The 24,886-nt window shown below is 40.7% G+C and overlaps 1 protein-coding gene across 3 annotated transcripts in view; it reads right to left on the reverse strand.

The window, feature by feature from the left end:
- The window catches only part of cachd1 (cache domain containing 1), a 195,961-nt gene continuing 171,075 nt past the window's right edge, over positions 1-24,886 (reverse strand). For 2 of the 3 annotated variants that reach the window (XM_052462465.1, XM_052462457.1), the window contains exons 20-26: positions 24,589-24,675; positions 17,444-17,560; positions 14,329-14,480; positions 6,704-6,865; positions 6,157-6,225; positions 5,950-6,075; positions 1-4,439 (exon numbers count right to left, since the gene is read on the reverse strand). In XM_052462465.1, coding sequence (XP_052318425.1) covers positions 4,201-4,439; positions 5,950-6,075; positions 6,157-6,225; positions 6,704-6,865; positions 14,329-14,480; positions 17,444-17,560; positions 24,589-24,675 — 952 coding nt within the window. In that variant the 3' untranslated portion in view covers positions 1-4,200. The remainder of the gene's footprint in view (positions 4,440-5,949; positions 6,076-6,156; positions 6,226-6,703; positions 6,866-14,328; positions 14,481-17,443; positions 17,561-24,588; positions 24,676-24,886) is intronic. The other variant, XM_052462476.1, reaches the window with a different exon arrangement.

Here is a 24,886-nt window from a genome sequence, read left to right on the forward strand (position 1 = left end):
TTTAAGTGTAACATGGATTTATTTTTATCACATTCACATTTTATAACTGTATATGTTACACTGGAAGTTCTTTCAGTACATTAATTCAATTCATAGTGTTCGGTATACACAAGATTATACTTTCTTACAACAGCTGGTAAATACTGTTCATGCTCTCTCGTGTCAAAAAAGTAATTACAATATATTCTCAGTAAATGTAACACTTGTTTTTCAGATTCAAACAAAACATCTAAACATCAGACCCACTGACAGTACCAGTCAAAAGTTGAAATCTACCCATTCAAGAGTTTCTTTACTTTTACTATTTTCCACATACTACATTCCCATATTGAGACATCAAAACTATGAAATAACACATATGGAATCAAGTAGTGACCAAAAAAAGTGTTAAACATATCAAAATATATTTGAGATTCTTCAAAGTAGCCAAACTTTGCCTTGATCACAGCTTTGCACACTGGCATTCTCTCAACCAGCTTCATGAGGTAGTCACCTGGATGCACTTCAGGTGCCTTGTTAAAAGTTAATTTGTGGATTTTTTTTTCCTTATTAATACATTTGAGCCAATCAGTTGTGTTATGACAAGGTAGGGGTGGTATACAGAAGATAGCCCTATTTAGTAAAATACCAAGTCCATATTATGGCAAGGACAGCTCAAATAAGTCGAGAAACAACAGTCCATCGCAAAAACCATCAAGCGTTATGATGAAACTGGCTCTGGTGAGGATCGCCACAGGAAAGGAAGACCCAGAGTTACGTCTATTGCAGGGGATAAGTTCATTAGAGTTACCAGACTCAGAAATTTCAGCCAAATAAATGCTTCATGGAGTTAAAGTAACAGACACATCTCAGCATCAACTGTTCGGAGGAGACTGTGTGAATCAGGCCTTCATGGTCTCGTTGATGCAGAGAAACCACTACTAAAGAATAAACCAATAAGAAGAAGAGACTTGCTTGGGCCAAGAAACATGAGCAATGGACATTAGACCGGTGGAAATCTGTACTTCGGTCAGATTTTTTAGATTTTTGGTTCCAAGTGCTGTGTTTTTGTGAGACGTTGATTAGGTGAACATATGATCTCCACATGTGTGGTTCCCAGGTGAAGCATGGAGGAGGTGGTGTGATGGTATGGGGGTGCTTTGCTCGTGACACTGTCAGTGATTTATTTAGAATTCAAGGCACACCTAAATAGCATGGCTACCACGGCATTCTGCAGTGATATGCCATCCCATCTGGTTTGCGCTTAGTGGGACTATCATTTGTTTTACAACAGGACAATGACCCAACACACATCCAGGCTGTGTAAGGGCTATTTGACCAAGGAGAGTGATGGAATGCTGCATTAGATGACCTGGCCTACACAATCACCGACCTTAACCCAATTGAGATGGTTTGGGATAAGTTGGACTGCAGAGTGAAGGGAAAGTAGCCAACAAGTGCTCAGCATATACACGGAAACTCCTTTCAAGACTGTTGGTAAAGCATTCCAGGTGAAGCTGGTTGAGAGAATGCCAAGTGTGCAAAGCTGTCATCGAGGCAAATGGTGGCTACTTTGAAGAATCTAAAATCTCAAATATATTTTGGTTTGTTTAACACTTTTTTGGTTAATAAATGATTCCATATGTGTTATTTCATAGTTTTGACATCTTCACTATTATTCTACAATGTAGAAAATAGTTAAAAATAAATAAATAAAAAAAACCTTGAATGAGTAGGTGTGTCCAATCTTTTGACTGGTACTGTATGTTTTGGTGCCGTACAGTTGGAAATATGCACCAACCGATGTGACAAAATCGGGTAATGTCCAGTGCTATAATTTCAGTGGTGGTGGTTATGAACAGGACAGTAGGAGATAACTGTGACTAAAACAAATTACTGCTTTTAACTACCTTCAGCGAGAGTAGAGTACCACAATATCCCATAATATGAGCTATAGGGTTAGGTGACATGGCATTATTATTCAATGAAAAGGTATTCTAGAACTAAAGTTGAGGTCAATTATATTTCAATTCGGGAAGTAACACGATATTCAATTTCTAAGAATTGAAATGAAATTGATCCATATCCTGTCTAGAACTAATCCAACTCAACTAACAGGGAGAAAGTTCCACTGCAGTCTAAAAGAAAATCTCTTCTTGACAATTGATGTTGTCTTTTGTGACATTTTGACCCTACATGGTTAAACAAAATGAGATTTTTAAAGACTAAGATCTTTAAAAAGCTTTAAGTGTCTAAAATACAACTATGTCAGTCTGTCTTCCATCCAATATGGACCTTAAGGTAGACCTAATAACATCCAAGGTGTCGCATACCATGAACTGAAAAATATCACAATAAACCCAAATATCTGAGCATCATTTTGAGTACACAATATTTAATTTCAAACATAAAAATATGGAGTGCAACACATGAATAGCTATTTGACTTTTAAAAAGTTATGTACACTTCTTACTGTATAGATCGGGGGGGGAAAAAACAAGACATTCTCCCCTGTCACGCCCTGGTCGAAGTATTTTGTGTTTATCTTCCTGTATTGGGTCAGGCCAGGGTGTGGCATGGGGTTTTTGTATGTGGTGTGTTGGTATTGGGATTGTAGCTTAGTGGGGTGTTCTAGGTAAGTCTATGGCTGTCTGAAGTGGTTCTCAATCAGAGGCAGGTGTTTATCGTTGTCTCTGATTGGGAACCATATTTAGGCAGCCATATTCTTTGAGTTTGTTGTGAGTGATTGTCCTTAGTGTCCTTGTTCCTGTCTATGTGTTAGTGTACACAAGTATAGGCTGTTTCGGTTTTCGTTACGTTTATTGTTTTTTTGTAGTGTTTGTATTTAGATTCGTGTTACGTTTGTTTATTAAATTATGGATCACAATCTACACGCTGCATTTTGGTCCGACTCTCCTTCACCACAAGAGAACCGTTACACACCCTAACTAAATGAATACAATAATGACTTGATTTGGAGAAGTTCATCCATGAATCACATGACAAAAAAACAGGGAAATGGGGAAATGACGGGGAAATGACTCATCAGATAATCAGGCTGAAACAAAGATAATTTCATCTCTATTCACTAATTACACTTTCAAAACAATTAAACCATGTAATAATGCTTTCAATTGAGATGCTCTGACCACTTCCATACAATCAGACCAAACACACACCCCATTACAGTTGCACAAGCTGTGTACACACACACACCTCTCGTCAACAGTGATAGGTCCCATTCAGGCATAGAGACAGAGAGCATCATAGTTTGGCCCACCAGGTCCAGATGTTAGTGTGAGGGGGTCAGATAAGACAGACCAACCAATCACCAGCTCTATGCCTTAATGTTCAGGCAGATAACAGGCCACCAAAGTGTGGGAATGGCTCTTCATGTGTGTCTGAGTCATTCTGCCAGGGTCCTGGCATGGCCCTTCCATATTCAGTCATACAGCATCCTGTTGACACAAACCAGCCCTAGACTGGTGGTTGCCTGGTAGGGTGGATTAGTGAATACAATGTATTGTATTCAGCTTGTTCAGTCAGGACAAAGAATTCAACTAATTTCACCTTCAAAACAATAACAATCATTTTCTGATTCTCAACTGAAAATAATCCAAAGGATAACCTGTGTCAGATATGTGTTGAATAACCACTTCCTCTCCATGATGCATCCTTAACAGGAAGTGAGGGGCATGTGCAGCAGGGACACTCTGTGGTCCATGATCAGCCACTGTGGTTACCTTGGCAACCAGAGTTAATTCAGTTCAGTTCCAGCCACTGTCAGGCGCTCATCTGATCACTCTCAAATCCAGTTCAATAAATAGTAGAAAAATAATCCTTTATTTCTTATTTGTTATCTTCTTCTTAAAAATCTGAGATGCTTTGTTTACACTTTTAAACAAGTTCAGACCCCTTTTGAATAAAAGAGGTTTCCACCACAAGTGTTTCTGAGCAGGGCTATACTGGGCTACAGAAGCTAGTGTTCCTCAACAGAGGTGGAGTGTGTGAACTTTAAGGAGTCCTCCAGGAGGGGGACTGCTCTGTTCTCCCCAGCCCAACTCCTCTCACCCTGGCTTGGCACAGTGGGAGCACACATGGGTGGTGGAGTTGGTAGTGGTAGTGTTGGATGAATAGCTATCAGTGATGTAGCCAGGCTTGGGAGAGGGCTGGTGGGGTTGGAGGAGAGCTGAGGCCTGTGTAGGGATCAGCTACAGAGGATCAGCACTCTGCATCCACACTGTGCACGGTGACTGCTGCCTGCAGGTGGTGTGTGTGGAGCTGGTGGTGGGGCGGGTGGCGGTACGGGTGGAACTTGTGGCTGAGCAGCGCCGCCGTTTGAGGGGGCGTGTCCAGATCCAGGTCGTCATCGTGGTTCCCCACATCCACGCCAGCCGACAAGGGGTCGTTGTTGCAGGGAGGGTTTTCGCTGTCCTCCTGAGGACTCATGGTGCTGTAACCTGTTGCGACACACAGGAACACAGACATTAATACACATTCAATCCACATCTATGTAAAAAAACACAGGCATTCATAAGGAGATAAGTATACAAGCACTTTGTGATAGACCAATAGAGACTTCAGAAGAGAATCAGCAAGACTTTACATCCATCAATCTATAATTACAGTTTGGGGAATAACATTCTAAGCCATGAATTACGTGGGTGAAATCTCAATCATTGTAGAAACGTCTGGAGACGGAGAGCTGTATGTGCAGTGAGTGGTGTGTGTGTACGTTGCACGTGAGCTGGTATGAAGGGACGAGTTAAGGAACGTTTGTGCCCCTGCAGTGGAGAGAAAGAGAGTGATAGCAATCAGAGGGGGATTGCCAATTTGAATCAATAACTCCATCTCCAATACCTCTCCAACCTCCCTCCCTCCTCCACCGACTCCCCGCAGATCACTGACATTAAAGCATATACATATCTGCCACCTCCGATACTGCCACATCCCAACATTTAGCATCCCTCAGGCTTTAGTTCTAGAAGACGAAGCATCAACTTTTATAAAACAGTCCAACTGTGGAAAGAGGAGAAATGTCACAGCTGTGCTGAGTGTAATGGAAGGTAGGTATGAGTGGAAGATGGGAGAAGGACTGGGCATCTATTGGTATATATCTAAGCGAAACAAAGAGGTACTGATATAACCTGGCTAGTAGAGCATCTGAAGGTCACTTATGCTTTTGACATGTTCTCTAATTCTGTCAGAGAGAACTATGGGGAGGACTTCAATGGGATCCGGAGGAGAGGAAAGATGCCAACTTCAGAAGCACTGAGTTCGTAGCTCCGCACTCCTATCCTCTGCTTAACTCCTTCCATCTATTGATGAAAAATCATTTCAAACAGTGCTACCGCCATGTGTCATCAGTTTTTCAGAGTAGCAAAAGAGGTGAGAAAAGTAAATCACAGTTAAAAGGGTCATGAACAACCGTGGAGACGGGGCCTGAAACAGGGGGTGTGAAAGGTCAGGACTTAGGTAATAATACAGAGAAAGGTTGTATTAATAAAGCCTATACCTGGATGTCTGTTGGACTGCAGGCTGTTAGACAACATCCTGGACTCAGTGACTTTGTAGCTAGAGAGTACAGAGACCCTTCAGCAGCTGTGTGAGTGAGTGGACTGTGGGAAAACGCCACTGACTGAGCTGAGGAACAGAGCCAATGTGTATTTAACGCTTTGCTGTTTGCCCTGAATCTCTTCCACCCTCTTTCTTCCACTCTCTCTGGATTTCTCCACTGCATCAATTTCCTCCTCTCCTTCACGTTCCTCTCTGATCAGTAGCTACACAACTAGTGTTAGATAGAGAGACTTATCACCGGGCAGAAGAGAGGGAACACAAGGGCAGGGTGTCCTATCTGTTGTGTGGTTTTACAGAGAGTTATACTACTCTCCTCCTTCTCAACCAGAAAAGGTGTGGTTTTAAGAGCAGAACAGTAGTGGCCTGTTTCCTCTGGGGGTCATACTGTCTTACCGTGGTCACTCTCTGTCCCTGACCGTCCCCAGTACCTCCTCCTGCGCTCGGGGCTGTGGGTGTGTCTCTCAATCACCGCAGCAATAAACCGTGTGTTGCTGACTGCAGGACGGGACAGGAAAACATCTAGGTTTAATACAAGGAATAAAGACAAGGTCAAGTCAAGGTCTTACAGTACACTAATACTAATCCTCCTGCAGTACTTACTGATTCCCCTGTCTTCATGACTGTCCTCATCTCGCTCATTATCCAGGTTAGACATCCGCACTGACATCTCTGCAGAAAGGAGAAAGGGAAAGAAAGTATTATTGTAAGAGATTGCTTTCATGAATATCTTTAGTCAGTGTCAATAACAAGTGCTTATGGTCTTATTAGGGAAATACAATTGTGCTGTCTGTAGTGCAGGTCAGCCGTTGAGTTCAGGGCATTAGTTCATTCAATCATCCCCACAGCTCTAGCAGCAGCTTTCATTATCAAAACTAAGACGTGATGCTCAGACAACAGAAGCAATTTTAGGGGCAATTACTGTCTGAATTTGAATACTTTCATAACAGACTAAGACAATAACAAAGTGGTTTTAAAATGTCAATAAAATGTCCTATTCATAGCACTGAGATTTCTCTGAGGTCAACCTAAATCAGAGGCTACCTATGTCACTGCTTCCTGTGTTTCCACCTGCATTCACTAACGAGCTGTATTTCCATAGTCAGTTGTTCTAGGTAACATTCATCTCCAGTATGTCGAAGTGTCTTACCCTGCGCGGCCAGAGGGGACATGTGTTGATGTGAGCGCCGGTGGAGCTGGTGTCTGTAGGCGTATACAGCCAACACCAGCACCATGATACAGCCCATAATCCCCCCGGCAACCGGCCCTACCGGTGCACTCCGAATCATGTTCAGAGACGCTACCTCCTCATCTGGAAGGAGGGAAGGGAGAGGGAGAGAGTGGGGGCAAGGTTAAACACATTAGATCTATTATGCTTACCAAATTCTTCTAGGAGGACTATGACATAGCCAGAGCTATGTATTTAGAGAGATCGGACAACTTGTAGAATTTTTAATATAGTTCTAATTTTAAACAATGAGTTATACACCACTGTATAAATTTCCCCATGTAATGTTAATGGTGAGCTATGACATAGCTGCCATAGAATGTTGGAGTGTCAAGTAAATGCATCATAATGCAGAAACCTCAATGACCCAACCATAGAATTAGGAATTGGAATAAACCAGTCATTTAACAGGATGTCTATGGTCCTAACCAGAGCCATGTATTTAGAGAGTTGGGAAAAATACGATTTCTGCATTATTTACATAACACTTCTACATTCTATGGCAGCCATGTTAGCTCACCGTTACATTACGGGAGGATATTTATTCAAAGCTGTGTAACTGAATGTCTAGAACTAGAACAATATTACACATTCTACAAGTTGGAATCGAAATAAGTTGCTCAGGTCCTAACTCGTTCAATAAATTGATCAGGTCCTAACTCGTTCAATAAATTGCTCAGGTCCAAACTCGTTCAATAAATTGCTCAGGTCCTAACTCGTTCAATAAATTGCTCAGGTCCTAACTCGTTCAATAAATTGCTCAGGTCCTAACTCGTTCAATAAATTGCTCAGGTCCTAACTCGTTCAATAAATTGCTCAGGTCCTAACTCGTTCAATAAATTGCTCAGGTCTTAACTCGTTCAATAAATTGATCAGGTCCTAACTCGTTCAATAAATTGCTCAGGTCCTAACTCGTTCAATAAATTGCTCAGGTCCTAACTCGTTCAATAAATTGCTCAGGTCCTAACTCGTTCAATAAATTGCTCAGGTCTTAACTCGTTCAATAAGTTGCTCAGGTCTTAACTCGTTCAATAAGTTGCTCAGGTCCTAACTCGTTCAATAAGTTGCTCAGGTCCTAACTCGTTCAATAAGTTGCTCAGGTCCTAACTCGTTCAATAAATTGCTCAGGTCCTAACTCGTTCAATAAATTGCTCAGGTCCTAACTCGTTCAATAAATTGCTCAGGTCCTAACTCGTTCAATAAATTGCTCAGGTCCTAACTCGTTCAATAAATTGCTCAGGTCCTAACTCGTTCAATAAATTGCTCAGGTCCTAACTCGTTCAATAAATTGCTCAGGTCCTAACTCGTTCAATAAATTGCTCAGGTCCTAACAATAAATTGCTCAGGTCTTAACTCGTTCAATAAATTGCTCAGGTCTTAACTCGTTCAATAAATTGCTCAGGTCCTAACTCGTTCAATAAATTGCTCAGGTCCTAACTCGTTCAATAAATTGCTCAGGTCCTAACTCGTTCAATAAATTGATCAGGTCCTAACTCGTTCAATAAATTCCTAACTCGCAATAAATTGCAGGTCCTAACTCGTTCAATAAATTGCTCAGGTCCTAACTCGTTCAATAAGTTGCTCAGGTCCTAACTCGTTCAATAAGTTGCTCAGGTCCTAACTCGTTCAATAAATTGCTCAGGTCCTAACTCGTTCAATAAATTGCTCAGGTCCTAACTCGTTCAATCCTAACTCGTTCAATAAATTGCTCAGGTCCTAACTCGTTCAATAAATTGCTCAGGTCCTAACTCGTTCAATAAATTGCTCAGGTCCTAATAAATTGCTCTAAATTGCTCAGGTCCTAACTCGTTCAATAAATTGCTCAGGTCCTAACTCGTTCAATAAATTGCTCAGGTCCTAACTCGTTCAATAAATTGCTCCTAACTCGTTCAATAAATTGCTCAGGTCCTAACTCGTTCAATAAATTGCTCAGGTCCTCACTCGTTCAATAAATTGCTCAGGTCCTAACTCGTTCAATAAATTGCTCAGGTCCTAACTCGTTCAATAAATTGCTCAGGTCCTAATAAATTCGTTCAATAAATTGCTCAGGTCCTAACTCGTTCAATAAATTGCTCGGTCCTCAATAAATTGCTCAGGTCCTAACTCGTTCAATAAATTGCTCAGGTCCTAACTCGTTCAATAAATTGCTCAGGTCCTAACTCGTTCAATAAATTGCTCAGGTCCTAACTCGTTCAATAAATTGCTCAGGTCCTAACTCGTTCAATAAATTGCTCAGGTCCTAACTCGTTCAATAAATTGCTCAGGTCCTAACTCGTTCAATAAATTGCTCAGGTCCTAACTCGTTCAATAAATTGCTCAGGTCCTAACTCGTTCAATAAATTGCTCAGGTCCTAACTCGTTCAATAAATTGCTCAGGTCCTAACTCGTTCAATAAATTGCTCAGGTCTAACTCGTTCAATAAATTGCTCAGGTCCTAACTCGTTCAATAAATTGCTCAGGTCCTAACTCAATAAATTGCTTCAATAAATTGCTCAGGTCCTAACTCGTTCAATAAATTGCTCAGGTCTTAACTCGTTCAATAAATTGCTCAGGTCCTAACTCGTCCTCAATAAATTGCTCATTTCAATAAATTGCTCAGGTCCTAACTCGTTCAATAAATTGCTCAGGTTGCTCAGGTCCTAACTCGTTCAATAAATTGCTCAGGTCTTAACTCGTTCAATAAATTGCTCAGGTCCTAACTCGTTCAATAAATTGCTCAGGTCTCAATAAATTGCTCAGGTCCTAACAATAAATTGCTCAGGTCCTAACTCGCTCTCAGGTCCTAACTCGTTCAATGAATTGCTCAGGTCCTAACTCGTTCAATAAATTGCTCAGGTCTTAACTCGTTCAATAAATTGCTCGTTCAATAAATTGCTCAGGTCCTAACTCGTTCAATAAATTGCTCAGGTCCTAACTCGTTCAATAAATTGCTCAGGTCCTAACTCGTTCGTTCAATAAAAATTGCTCAGGTCCTAACTCGTTCAATAAATTGCTCAGGTCCTAATAAATTGCTCGTTCAATAAATTGCTCAGGTCCCTAACTCGTTCAATAAATTGCTCAGGTCCTAACTCGTTCAATAAATTGCTCAGGTCCTAACTCGTTCAATAAATTGCTCAGGTCCTAACTCGTTCAATAAATTGCTCAATAAATTGCTCAGGTCCTAACTCGTTCAATAAATTGCTCAGGTCAATAATAAATTGCTCAGGTCCTAACTCGTTCAATAAATTGCTCAGGTCCTCAATAAATTGCTCAGGTCCTAACTCAATAAATTGGTCCTAACTCGTTCAATAAATTGCTCAGGTCCTAACTCGTTCAATAAATTGCTCAATCCTAACTCGTTCAATAAATTGCTCAGGTCCTAACTCGTTCAATAAATTGCTCAGGTCCTAACTCGTTCAATAAATTGCTTGCAATAAATTGCTCAGGTCCTAACTCGTTCAATAAATTGCTCAGGTCCTAACTCGTTCAATAAATTGCTCAGGTCCTAACTCGTTCAATAAATTGCTCAGGTCCTAACTCGTTCAATAAATTGCTCAGGTCCTAACTCAGGTTCGTTGCTCAGGTCCTAACTAATAAATTGCTCAGGTCCTAACTCGTTCAATAAATTGCTCAGGTCCTAACTCGTTCAATAAATTGCTCAGGTCCTAACTCGTTCAATAAATTGCTCAGGTCCTAACTCGTTCAATAAATTGCTCAGGTCCTAACTCGTTCAATAAATTGCTCAGGTCCAATAAATTGCTCAACTCGTTCAATAAATTGCTCAGGTCCTAACTCGTTCAATAAATTGCTCAGGTCCTAACTCGTTCAATAAATTGCTCAGGTCCTAACTCGTTCAATAAATTGCTCAGGTCTTAACTCGTTCAATAAATTGCAGGTCCTAACTGCTCAATAAATTGCCATCCTAACTCAATAAATTGGTCCTAACTCGTTCAATAAATTGCTCAGGTCCTAACTCGTTCAATAAATTGCTCAGGTCCTAACAATAAATTGCTCAGGTCCTAACTCGTTCAATAAATTGCTCAGGTCCTAACTCGTTCAATAAATTGCTCAGGTCTTAACTCGTTCAATAAATTGCTCAGGTCCTAACTCGTTCAATAAATTGCTCAGGTCCTAACTCGTTCAATAAATTGCTCAGGTCCTAACTCGTTCAATAAATTGCTCAGGTCCTAACTCGTTCAATAAATTGCTCAGGTCCTAACTCGTTCAATAAATTGCTCAGGTCCTAACTCGTTCAATAAATTGCTCAGGTCCTAATAAATTGCTCAGGTCTTAACAATAAATTGCTCAGGTCCTAACTCGTTCAATAAATTGCTCAGGTCCTAACTCGTTCAATAAATTGCTCAGGTCCTAACTCGTTCAATAAATTGCTCAGGTCTAACTCGTTCAATAAATTGCTAGGTCCTAACTCGTTCAATAAATTGCTCAGGTCCTAACTCGTTCAATAAATTGCTCAGGTCCTAACTCGTTCAATAAATTGCTCCTAACTCGTTCAATAAATTGCTCAGGTCCTAACTCGTTCAATAAATTGCTCAGGTCCTAACTCGTTCAATAAATTGCTCAGGTCCTAACTCGTTCAATAAATTGCTCAGGTCCTAACTCGTTCAATAAATTGCTCAGGTCCTAACTCAATAAATTGCTTCAATAAATTGCTCAGGTCCTAACTCGTTCAATAAATTGCTCAGGTCCTAACTCGTTCAATAAATTGCTCAGGTCCTAACTCGTTCAATAAATTGCTCAGGTCCTAACTAATAAATTGCTCAGGTCCTAACTCGTCAATAAATTGCTCAGGTCCTAACTCGTTCAATAAATTGCTCAGGTCCTAACTCGTTCAATAAATTGCTCAGGTCCTAACTCGTTCAATAAATTGCTCAGGTCCTAACTCGTTCAATAAATTGCTCAGGTCCTAACTCGTTCAATAAATTGCTCAGGTCCTAACTCGTTCAATAAATTGCTCAGGTCCTAACTCGTTCAATAAATTGCTCAGGTCCTAACTCGTTCAATAAATTGCTCAGGTCCTAACTCGTTCAATAAATTGCTCAGGTCCTAACTCGTTCAATAAATTGCTCAGGTCCTAACTCGTTCAATAAATTGCTCAGGTCCTAACTCGTTCAATAAATTGCTCAGGTCCTAACTCGTTCAATAAATTGCTCAGGTCCTAACTCGTTCAATAAATTGCTCAGGTCCTAACTAATAAATTGCTCAGGTCCTAACTCGTTCAATAAATTGCTCAGGTCCTAACTCGTTCAATAAATTGCTCAGGTCCTAACTTGCTCGTTCAATAAATTGCTCAGGTCCTAACTCGTTCAATAAATTGCTCAGGTCCTAACTCGTTCAATAAATTGCTCAGGTCCTAACTCGTTCAATAAATTGCTCAGGTCCTAACTCGTTCAATAAATTGCTCAGGTCCTAACTCGTTCAATAAATTGCTCAGGTCCTAACTCGTTCAATAAATTGCTAAAATTGCTCAGGTCAACTAATAAATTGCTCAGGTCCTAACTCGTTCAATAAATTGCTCAGGTCAACTCGTTCAATAAATTGCTCAGGTCCTAACTCGTTCAATAAATTGCTCAGGTCCTAACTCGTTCAATAAATTGCTCAGGTCCTAACTCGTTCAATAAATTGCTCAGGTCCTAACTCGTCAATAAATTGCAATAATAAATTGCTCAGGTCCTAACTCGTTCAATAAATTGCTCAGGTCCTAATAAATTGCTCGTTCAATAAATTGCTTGCTCTCGTTCAATAAATTGCTCAGGTCCTAACTCGTTCAATAAATTGCTCAGGTCCTAACTCGTTCAATAAATTGCTCAGGTCCTAACTCGTTCAATAAATTGCTCAGGTCTTAACTCGTTCAATAAATTGTCAGGTCCTAACTCAATAAGTTCAATAAATTGCTCAATAAATTGGTCCTAACTCATTCAATAAATTGCTCAGGTTCAATAAATTGCTCAGGTCTAACTAATAAATTGCTCAGGTCCCTAACTCGTTCAATAAATTGCTCAGGTCCTAACTCGTTCAATAAATTGCTCAGGTCCTAACTCGTTCAATAAATTGCTCAGGTCCTAACTCGTTCAATAAATTGCTCAGGTCCTAACTCGTTCAATAAATTGCTCAGGTCCTAACTCGTTCAATAAATTGCTCAGGTCCTAACTCGTTCAATAAATTACTCTGGTCCTAACTCGTTCAATAAATTGCTCAGGTCCTAACTCGTTCAATAAATTGCTCAGGTCCTAACTCGTTCAATAAATTGCTCAGGTCCTAACTCGTTCAATAAATTACTCTGGTCCTAACTCGTTCAATAAATTGCTCAGGTCCTAACTCGTTCAATAAATTACTCTGGTCCTAACTCATTAAATAAATTGCTCAGGTCCTAACTCGTTAACCTGTTTGGGGTAGGGGGCAGCATTTTCACTTTTGGATAAATAGCGTGCCCAAACTGAACTGCCTCCTACTCTGTCCCAGATCCTACTATATGCATAATATTATTAGTATTGGATGGGAAACACTCTGAAGTTTCTAAAACTGTTTGTATCATGTCTGTGAGTATAACATAACTTATTTAGCAGGCAAAACCCCGAGCACAAACCATTCCGATTTGAGGCGCGTAACCAGAAAAGTAGCGTCAGTTTGTTTTGCTCCTGTATTGAACACAGATCATTCAGTCTTCAATTTGATCGATTATATACATTTAGAAATACCTAAAGTTGTATTACAAAAGTAGTTTGTTTTGGCAAAGTATACAGGTAACTTTTGAGATATTTTGTAGCGACGTTGCGTAAGTTGGAAGCAGTGTTTTTCTGGATCAAACGCGCCAAATAAATGGACATTTTGGATATATATCGACGGAATTAATCGAACAAACGGACCATTTGTGATGTTTATGGGACATATAGGAGTGCCAACAAAATAAGCTCATCAAAGGTAAGGCATGATTTATATTCTATTTCTGCATTTTGTGTCGCGCCTTCAGAGTTGAAATATGCTACTCTCTCATTGTTTACTGTTGTGCTATCATCAGATAATAGCATCTTGTGCTTTCGCCGAAAAGCCTTTTTGAAATCTGACATGTTGGCTGGATTCACAACAAGTGTAGCTTTAATTTGCTATCTTGTATGTGTAATTTAATGAAAGTTGGATTTTTATAAAAATGTATTTGAATTTGGCGCTCTGCATTTCCCCTGGCTATTGGCCAGCCTACCCCAGAGAGGTTAAATAAATTGCTCAGCTCCTACTCCCTAAATAAATTGCTCTGGTCCTAACTCGTTAAATAAATTGCTCTGGTCCTAACTCGTTAAATAAATTGCTCTGGTCCTAACTCGTTAAATAAATTGCTCTGGTCCTAACTCGCTAAATAAATTGCTCTGGTCCTAACTCGTTAAATAAATTGCTCTGGTCCTAACTCGTTAAATAAATTGCTCTGGTCCTAACTTGTTAAATAAATTGCTCTGGTCCCAACTCGTTAAACAAATTGCTCTGGACATACTGCGGGGAAATCAAGCCCACTAGCCCATTATGTTTGCATGACCACAGTATGGAATGAGTAGACTCACCCAACATCCCCATGCCGTCCATGTAAGGGCTCTTGGCCCCGAGGATACCCCCAAAGCATTCCTTCTGCAGGGCACAGTAAGGTTTGTCCAGGTGGGTCTTCCCATCATTGTCCACCATACACCATTCACAGTCCAACACGCCAAAACAGTCACTGGAGATCAGAGTAAAGGTATGAGGTAAAGTCCTGGTCAAGACTCATACAACGTAATGGATTTTCTTCACATTAAATCTCAGCAAATGTATTTTGGAAACGTGTTGTGATCTGAAACTTGTTTTGCTCTTCTAAATCAGTATATACACATCACCACATGCTTTAATTAAATCAGTACAGTGCCTTGCAAAAGTATTCATCCCCCTTGCCATATTTTCCCTAATGGACATACACAAAATAGTCCAAATTGGTGAAGTGAAAAAATTACTTGTATCAAAAAATAATAAAAAACTGAAAAGTGATGCGTGCATATGCATTCACTCCCTTTGCTATGAAGCCACTAAATAAGATATGGTGCAACCAATTACCTTCAGAAGTCACATAATTCGTTAAATAAAGTCCACCTGTGTGCAATCTAAGTGTCACATGATTTCAGAATATATACACCTGTTCTGAAAGGCCCCAGGGCCCCAACACCACTAAGCAAGGGGCACCACCATGCAAGCGGCACCATGAAGACCAAGGAGTTCTCCAAACAGGTCAGGGACAAGGTTGTGGAGAATTACAGATCAGGGTTGGGTTATGAAAAAATAGACGAAACTTTTAACATCCCACAGAACACTGCTAAAAAATTGAAAGAATATGGCACCACAACAAGCCTGCCAAGAGAGGGCCGCCCACAAAAATTCACGGACCAGGCAAGGAGGGCATTAATCAGAGAGGCAACAAAGAGAACAAAGATAACCCTGAAGGAGCTGCAAAGCTCCACAGCGGAGATTGCAGTATCTGTCCATAGGACCACTTTAAGCCATACACTCCACAGAGCTGGGCTTTACAGAAGAGTGGCCAGAAAAAAAGCCATTGCTTAAAGAAAAAAATAGGAAGGAAAACGCTATGTCTGGCGCAATTCCAACACTTCCCATCACCCCAAGAACACCATCCCCACAGTGATGCACGGTGGTGGCAGCATCATGCTGTGGGGATGTTTTTTCCATCGGCAGGGAATGGGAAGCTGGTCAGAATTTAAGGAATGATGGATGCGCAAAATACAGAGATTTGAGACTGGTATTGAGCAAAACTCGAGAGGTTTAAGGGAAAACATTTTAATGTCCTGGAATGGCCTAGTCATGCTGTCCGGTCATCTGGCAGTCTCTATGGGGGTGCCACAGGGTTCAATCCTCGGGCCGACTCTTTTCTCTGTATATATCAATGATGTTGCTCTTGCTGCGGGCGATTCTCTGATCCACCTCTACGCAGACGACACCATTCTATATACTTCTGGCCCGTCCTTGGACACTGTGCTATCTAACTTCCAAACGAGCTTCAATGCCATACAACACTCCTTCCGTGGCCTCCAACTGCTCTTAAACGCTAGTAAAACCAAATGCATGTTTTTCAACCGTTCGCTGCCTGACCAGCATCACCACCCTGGATGGTTCAGACCTTGAATATGTGGACATCTATAAGTACCTAGGTGTCTGGCTAGACTAAACTCTCCTTCCAGACTCATATCAAACATCTCCAATCGAAAATCAAATCTAGAGTCTGCTTTCTATTCCGCAACAAAGCCTCCTTCACTCACGCCGCCAAACTTACCCTAGTAAAACTGACTATCCTACCGATCCTCGACTTCGGCGATGTCATCTACAAAATGGCTTCCAACACTCTACTCAGCAAACTGGATGCAGTTTATCACCGTGCCATCCGTTTTGTTACTAAAGCACCTTATACCACCCACCACTGCGACCTGTATACTCTTGTCGGCTGGCCCTCGCTACATATTCGTCGCCAGACCCACTGGCTCCAGGTCTTCTACAAGTCCATGCTAGGTAAAGCTCCGCCTTATCTCAGTTCACTGGTCACGATGGCAACACCCATCCGTAGCACGCGCTCCAGCAAGTGTATCTCACTGATCATTCCCAAATCCAACACCTCATTTGGCTGCCTTTCGTTTCAGTTCTCTGCTGCCTGTGACTGGAACGAATTGCAAAAATCGCTGAAGTTGGAGACTTTTATCTCCCTCACCAACTTCAAACATCTGCTATCTGAGCAGCTAACCGATCGCTGCAGCTGTACATAGTCTACCGGTAAATAGCCCACCCATTTTTACCTACCTCATCCCCATACTGTTTTTATTTATTTACTTTTCTGCTCTTTTGCACACCAATATCTCTACCTGTACATGACCATCTGATCATTTATCACTCCAGTGTTAATCTGCAAAATTGTAATTATTCGCCTCCCTCCTCATGCCTTTTGCACACAATGTATATAGACTCCCCTTTTTTTCTACTGTGTTATTGACTTGTTAATTGTTTACTCCATGTTTAACTCTGTGTTGTCTGTTCACACTGCTATGCTTTATCTTGGCCAGGTCGCAGTTGCAAATGAGAACTTGTTCTCAACTAGCCTACCTGGTTAAATAAAAGTGAAATATATATATATTTTTTACGCCCAGACCTCAATCCAATTGAATCTGTGGTGTGACTTAAATATTGCTGTGTACCAGCGGAACCCATCCAACTTGAAGGAGCTTGAGCAGTTTTGCCTTGAATAATGGGCAAAAATCCCACTGGCTAGGTGCGCCAAGCTTATAGAGACATAACCCAAGAGACTTGCAGCTGTAATTACTGCAAAAGGTGTCTCTACAAAGTATTGACTTTTAGTTATGTACGCTCAAGTTCAGTTCTTTTGTCTTATTTCTTGTTTGTTTCACAATCAAATATTTTTCATCTTCAAAGTGGTAGACATGTTGTTTAAATCAAATGATACAAACCCCGATATTTTTTATTTTAATTCCAGGTTGTAATGCAACAAAATAGGAAAAATGCCAAGGGGGATGAATACTTTTGCAAGTGGGCTGTAGCGGTAGCCTGTGGGCTGTAGCTGTGGGCTGTTGCTCTGGGCTGTAGCGGTAGCCTGTGGGCTGTAGCTGTGGGCGATGGTTGTGGGCTGTACTCAACCTGCTAGTGAAGCGTTGGCTGCAGCGGGTGTTGATACACTGGGGCAGGGTGTCCTGCAGACTGGAGTCAATCACCGTCAGAGACAGGGGCTCCTGGTGCACCTCACAGCTGGGGTTCCTGTTGAACCACACGGTCAGACCATAGTGATGAACATGACCACAATGACAAACACAGTTCAAATGAGAGAACTGGCACCACACTGAATCAAGGAGGTAATGACTAACCAATGATAATGTCACAGTTTCAAATTAGGCAGTAATTAGCATTTTGTGAAAAGACCTCAATCAACCACAACAGAGGGAACACTACATGAATGCATGACTGCAGTCTGACAGCAGCTTTGTGGACAAAGCTTTTCTCTAGCATCCCTCTATCCTCTCACAAAGAGCCTTAGCCAGACAGACAGTTGTCCTCTTCATTTTTTTGACAGCTTTTCTGCTACATATACACACATTTGACATACATGGTACTTTAATATAAAGCATAACAATAGTACATTACCAAACATCATACCTATCACCATAGACCACCCTTGTTTGGTTTCCATGTGACATGTATGTTTCAATTGTACTGTGATGTTTTACATACATTTGAACCTTTCAAAATGGTATATTATCCACAGATTGTGAGCTAAAGATGAAAACGTTTCCTATGAATATTATTCTATTATTTAATGACTGACTATGGCTTTCCAAATCACCCAACACTGCTATTTGTAAGGTTCATTTTAAGTTAATGTTTTTTTTAACCATTCCTGAACCTGTGACCAAAAACAATCTACATAGGGGCAATGTCATTTACAAAAACATCTACTTCGGCGATGTCATCTCCAAAATAGCTTCCAATACTCTACTCAGCAAACTGGATGCAGTCTATCACAGTGCCATCCATTTTGTCACCAAAGCCCCTTATACCACCCACCACTGCGACCTGAATGACCAAGTTCGCTGGCCCTCGCTACATATTCGTCGCCAGACCAACTGGCCCCAGGTCATCTATAAGTCTCTGCTAGGTAAAGCTCCGCCTTATCTCAGCTCACTGGTCACAATAACAACACCCAACCGTAGCACGCGCCCCAAAGCCAATACCTCCTTTGGCCACCTTTCCTTCCAGTTCTCTGCTGCCAATGACTGGAACGAATTGCAAAAATCACTGAAGTTGGGGTCTTATATTTCACTCATTAACTTTAAACATCAGCTATCTGAGCAGCTAACCGATCTCTGCAGCTGTACATAGCCCATCAGGAAACAGCCCACCCAATCTACCTACCTCATCCCCAAATTGATTTTATTTACTTTTCTGCTCTTTTGCACACCAGTATTTCTACTTGCACATCATCATCTGCTCATCTATCACTCCGGTGTTAATTTGCTAAATTGCAATTACTTTGCAATTATGCTACTATGGCCTATTTATTGCCTTACCCCCTCAAGCCATTGGCCACACTGTATATAGACCTTTTTTTATATGGTGTTATTGACTGTACGCTTGTTTATTCCATGTGTACAGTGGGGCAAAAAAGCATTGAGTCAGCCACCAATTGTGCAAGTTCTCCCACTTAAAAATATGAGAGAGGCCTGTAATTTCCATCATAGGTACACTTCAACTATGACAGACAAAATGAGAAAAAAAATCCAGAAAATCACATTGTAGGATTTTTAATGAATGTATTCGCAAATTATGGTGGAAAATAAGTATTTCGTCACCTACAAACAAGCAAGATTTCTGGCTCACAGACCTGTAACTTCTTCTTTAAGAGGCCCCTCTGTCCTCCACTCGTTACCTGTATTAATGGCACCTGTTTGAACTTGTTATCAGTATAAAAGACACCTGTCCACAACCTCAAACAGTCACACTCCAAACTCCACTATGGCCAAGACCAAAGAGCTGTCAAAGGACACCAGAAACAAAATTGTAGACCTGCACCAGGCTGGGAAGACTGAATCTGCAATAGGTAAGCAGCTTGGTTTGAAGAAATCAACTGGGAGCAATTATTAGGAAATGGAAGACATACAAGACCACTGATAAGCTTCCTCGATCTGGGGCTCCACGCAAGATCTCACCCCGTGGGGTCAAAATGATCACAAGAACGGTGAGCAAAAATCCCAGAACCACACGGGGGGACCCAGTGAATGACCTGCAGAGAGCTGGGACCAAAGTAACAAAGCCTACCATCAGTAACACACTACGCCGCCAAGGACTCAAATCCTGCAGTACCAGACGTGTCCCCCTGCTTAAGCCAGTACATGTCCAGGCCCGTCTGAAGTTTGCTAGAGAGCATTTGGATGATCCAGAAGAAGATTGGGAGAATGTCATATGGTCAGATGAAACCAAAATATAACTTTTTGGTAAAAACTCAACTCGTCATGTTTGGAGGACAAAAAATGCTGAGTTGAATCCAAAGGACACCATACCTACTGTGATGCATGGGGGTGGAAACATCATGCTTTGGGGTTGTTTTCCTGCAAAGGGACCAGGACGACTGATCCGTGTAAAGGAAAGAATGAATGGGGCCATGTATCGTGAGATTTTGAGTGAAAACCTCCTTCCATCAGCAAGGGCATTGAAGATGAAACGTGGCTGGGTCTTTCAGCATGACAATGATCCCAAACACACCGCCCGGGCAACGAAGGAGTGGCTTCGCAAGAAGCATTTCAAGGTCCTGGAGTGGCCTAGCCAGTCTCCAGATCTCAACCCCATAGAAAATCTTTGGAGGGAGTTGAAAGTCCATGTTGCCCAGCAAACAGCCCCAAAACATCACTGCTCTAGAGGAGATCTGCGTGGAAGAATGGGCCAAAATACCAGCAACAGTTTGTGAAAATCTTGTGAATACTTACAGAAAACGTTTGACCTCTGTCATTGCCAACAAAGGGTATATAACAAAGTATTGAGATACACTTTTGTTATTGACCAAATACTTATTTTCCACCATAATTTGCAAATAAATTCATTAAAAATCCTACAATGTGATTTTCTGGATTTTTTTTTCATTTTGTCTGTCATAGTTGAAGTGTACCCATGATGAAAATTACAGGCTTCTCTCATCTTATTAAGTGGGAGAACTTGCACAATTGGTGGCTGACTAAATATTGTTTTGTCCCACTGTAACTGTGTTGTTGGTTGTGTCGTACTGCTTTGCTTTACCTTGGCCAGGTCGCAGTTGTAAATGAGAACGTGTTCTCAACTAGCTTACCTGGTTAAATGGAAGGTTAAATAAACATTTTTAAAAAAATACCAGAATAAATGATCTAGTGACTCTTTTCACAGCAAAATATACAGAGCTGAGATTTTTGTATATATAGCATTCTGTTGGTGGCAAGAATTTTGTATAATAATTTAAATTGAATCAAGTGTAGTTTTTTTTGTAACAGTTCATAAACCTTGTGCCATGGAATTGGTACATCGAAAATGTCTGAACATTTATTTTGCTACCTGTATGGCGCAGGTGTCAACATTTTGATCCTCAAATGAAATTGTTATATTTTTCTATTTATGCCAATCCTTTTCAGTGAATTTGTATCTTTAATATCTGTCAGGCACACAAGTTCCCAACCTTCTCCCTTTTCCACTTGCCTCCTCCAGTTTGTATTGAGCAGATATTCCCATTTATTTTCGATAGCTGCACGTGACATAACTCCATTTCTATTCATAATATCATTAATAGATTTCATATCAAGTTTAAACATGTTTCCATAAAGAATATTTTTCATTAGATATGTATATTTGAGTTTAACCACAACATTTGTTCTAGCTTTTCTGAAGGACAAAAGTGAAATTGTAACCAGCTTTGCACGACTTTAAGAAAGGGGCGATCACTTTAAACAAAATGTGATTTTCAATTAGTTGGAAATGAGAAGTTGTAATCTGCAAAAAGGGCATGTTTTAACAAAGGATTAGTATTTCTTAATAATCTACTGGAGAACCATTTTGGGTTGAAGTGTAACTTATGTATGAGTGAAGCTTTTAGTGAGGTTTAATGCATTCATATTTAATAATTTTAAACCCCAAACTCATTCATTAAATAATAAAGCATGTTTAATTTTGTCTGGCTTAGCGTTCCAAATAAAATGAAATTGTTTTTGCTCAAACGATTAAAAACGAGTTGTCTGGAGTAAGCAGTACCATTAGTAAGTAAACTGTGATAGGACCATTAGTAAGTAAACTGTGATAGGACCATTAGTAAGTAAACTGTGATAGGACCATTAGTAACATGGGCTATACAACTTTTCAAACACGCCCTCCTCTCCCTTCCCATATAAAGCATGGACGACAATGTAACCTCCTGTTCCGAGGACGACGGTCCGATATCAGAATGGTTCAGATAATAACTACAGAACGAAGCCAACATCAGCGTAAGCTTTGGTTGCGAATGGTATGAACTTTGAACTCTTATTCACTACAGAAGTGATACCTCCTAGCTGTTGAGTTAGCAACAGCCGCTGCAAACGAGGGTTAGGAAGAACAGACAGAGTATCCCGTCTACCACACAATGACGTTACTACAACATTTTCAATTTAGCAGCAGAGACATTCTTCAAAGGACAAAGGACTCAGTTTGGCAACACGGCCTTCCATCTACCACCAACCTACCGAAGCGCAGCTCAGAGTAAATATTTATTGCATTTTCCAAATGGGCGGTAATTTCGAATGCTTAAGATACTGTATTTACGATAGCACAGCTTTGCCCTTTGTCCCTCAGTCTTCCCGCTCTTTCACTCAAACCCAGCCCCTTTTCTTTTGTGTAACCAGCTGTCATATCTGTTCCGCCCGCTAGGGACGTTTTCCTGTATGATGTAATCAAGTTATGATTAATTATGTGTATGTGTAATTCTGTGTGATTAGTTAGGTATTTAGTAAATAAATAATTAAACCCAATTTTGTATTGCTGATTCAATTTGTTAGCCAGGGTTCGTGCAGATAACCAAGAATTTACAACTTTCAGATGAGACTGAATTAAGATGACGATTAATATTGACTGCTATTGATGTAAAATATTACTAGGTCTTTAAGAGTTCATTCGGAAGATAACAGCTCTATAAATATTATTTTGTGGTGCCCGACTCTCTAGTTAATTACATTTGCATGATTAGCTCTATCAGGTAATATTAATTACGGAGAAATTATTTTATAGAATAACATGTCATATCACTTAATCCGACATAGCCAAAGACAACACATTCTCTGCAAACTTTCTATTGAAATTGACTGGTAAGTACATTTATTTATTTGAGATGTGAACACCAAGTATGTTTACTTCACCGTCCACTCATTTTATTAGTAAACTACAGTGTGGTGTCAGGAAAATAACCTCACACTCAACATCAACAAAACAAAGGAGATGATCGTGGACTTCAAGAAACAACAGAGGGAGCACCACCCTATCCACATCAATGGGACAGTAGTGGAAGGGTAAGTTAAGTTCCACGGCGTACACATCACAGACAAACTGAATTGGTCCACCCACACAGACAGCATCGTGAAGAAGGCGCAGCAGCGCCTCTTCAACCTCAGAAATTTGGCTTGTCACCAAAAACACTCACACACTTCTACAGATGCACAATCGAGAGCATCCTGTCGGGCTGTATCACCGCCTGGTACGGCAGCTGCTCCGCCCACAACCGTAAGGCTCTCCAGAGGGTAGTGAGGTCTGCACAACACAACCCGGGGCAAACTACCTACCCTCCAGGACACCTACACCACCCGATGTTACAGGAAGGCCATAAAGATCATCAAGGACATCAACCACCCGAGCCACTGCCTGTTCACCCCGCTATCATCCAGAAGGCGAGGTCAGTACAGGTGCATCAAAGCTGGGACCGAGAGACTGAAAAACAGCTTCTATCTCAAGGCCATCAGACTGTTAAACAGCCACCACTAACATTGAGTGGCTGCTGCCAACACACTGACTCACCTCCAGCCACTTTAATAATGGGAATTGATGGAAATTGATGTAAAATATATATCATTAGCCACTTCAAACAATGCTACTTAATATGTTTACATACCCCACATTATTCATCTCATATGTATATGTATATACTGTACATCTACTGCATCTTTATGTAATACATGTATCACTAGCCACTTTAAACTATGCCACTTTGTTTACATACCCTACATTACTCATCTCATATGTATATACTGTACTCCATACCATCTACTGCATCTTGCCTATGCCGTTCTGTACCATCACTCATTCATATATCTTAATGTACATATTCTTTATCCCTTTACACTTGTGTGTATAAGGTAGTAGTTTTGGAATTGTTAGGTTAGATTACTTGTTGGTTATTACTGCATTGTCGGAACTAGAAGCACAAGCATTTCGCTACACTCGCATTAACATCTGCTAACAAATCAATTTCATTTGATTTTGATTTGAGGTTAGTGTAAACATTGCATCTTAACGATGCAATACATAATACTTGTCATAACTAGGTTTAAGTCCAGAGAGGCTAGAAAAGTGATCAAGATCCTCAATGAGACTGTGCAGGGATTCAGATTGAGGACTTAAGAAGAAACTGGAGTCATCGGCCGACATTGACACTTTTGTTTTTATCTCCTGGATTTCTAAACCCTTGATGTTCTTGTTGGATCCAACATGACCACACGGTCAAACCCCAATACGCATGACCACACAGTCAGACTACAACAATGACAAACACAGTTCAAATGAGAGAACTGGCACCACACTGAATCAAGGAGGTAATGACTAACCAATGATAATGTCACAGTTTCAAATTAGGCAGTAATTAGCATTACGTGAAAAGACCTCAATCAACCACAATAGAGGGAACACTACATGCATGCATGACTGCAGTCTGACAGCAGCTTTGTGGATGATCTTTTCTCTAGCATCCTCTATCCTCTCACAAAGAGCCTAAGCCAGACAGACAGTTGTTGTGAATGCTAGTCACAGTTTAATGGCTAACTGAGTACACAGGTGTTTCTGAGGAATGATCACAGCCATCTGATTATCATGACAGACAGCCTGATGACACAGTGACAGAGTCAATCACTACCTGTGGGCACGATAGAAAAGGCTTCATTCAGTACAGACATCTACATTACAGTAGAGCAATACACATCTAAACATACAAACACAACAGAAATGTGGGCTTTTTTAACATGTGATTCTTGACTCACCTGTTCTCAGTGTAGGTGAGGTTGCCAGTACACTCGTTGACCTCCAGGGGGCACTCACATGGACACTCACACTCATTCTGCTCCATCCTGTACAACACAGGGACAACAGCTTCAGCCATGTTCTAAGAATATAGATGCATGAAAGGTATGACTGAAAACCAACAAAATTACAATGAATTAACTTTGTGATGCAAATATTCACCCCTTTTAATACAGCAAGTTAAACATATACCTCATAGAATTCATTGGTTTCATGAATAGAACTGTTAAACACCATATTATTTCCTCTGTAACTCTA

The sequence above is a fragment of the Oncorhynchus keta genome, chromosome 1 (genome assembly GCF_023373465.1).
Source record: "Oncorhynchus keta strain PuntledgeMale-10-30-2019 chromosome 1, Oket_V2, whole genome shotgun sequence".
Taxonomy (NCBI): Eukaryota; Metazoa; Chordata; class Actinopteri; order Salmoniformes; family Salmonidae; genus Oncorhynchus; species Oncorhynchus keta.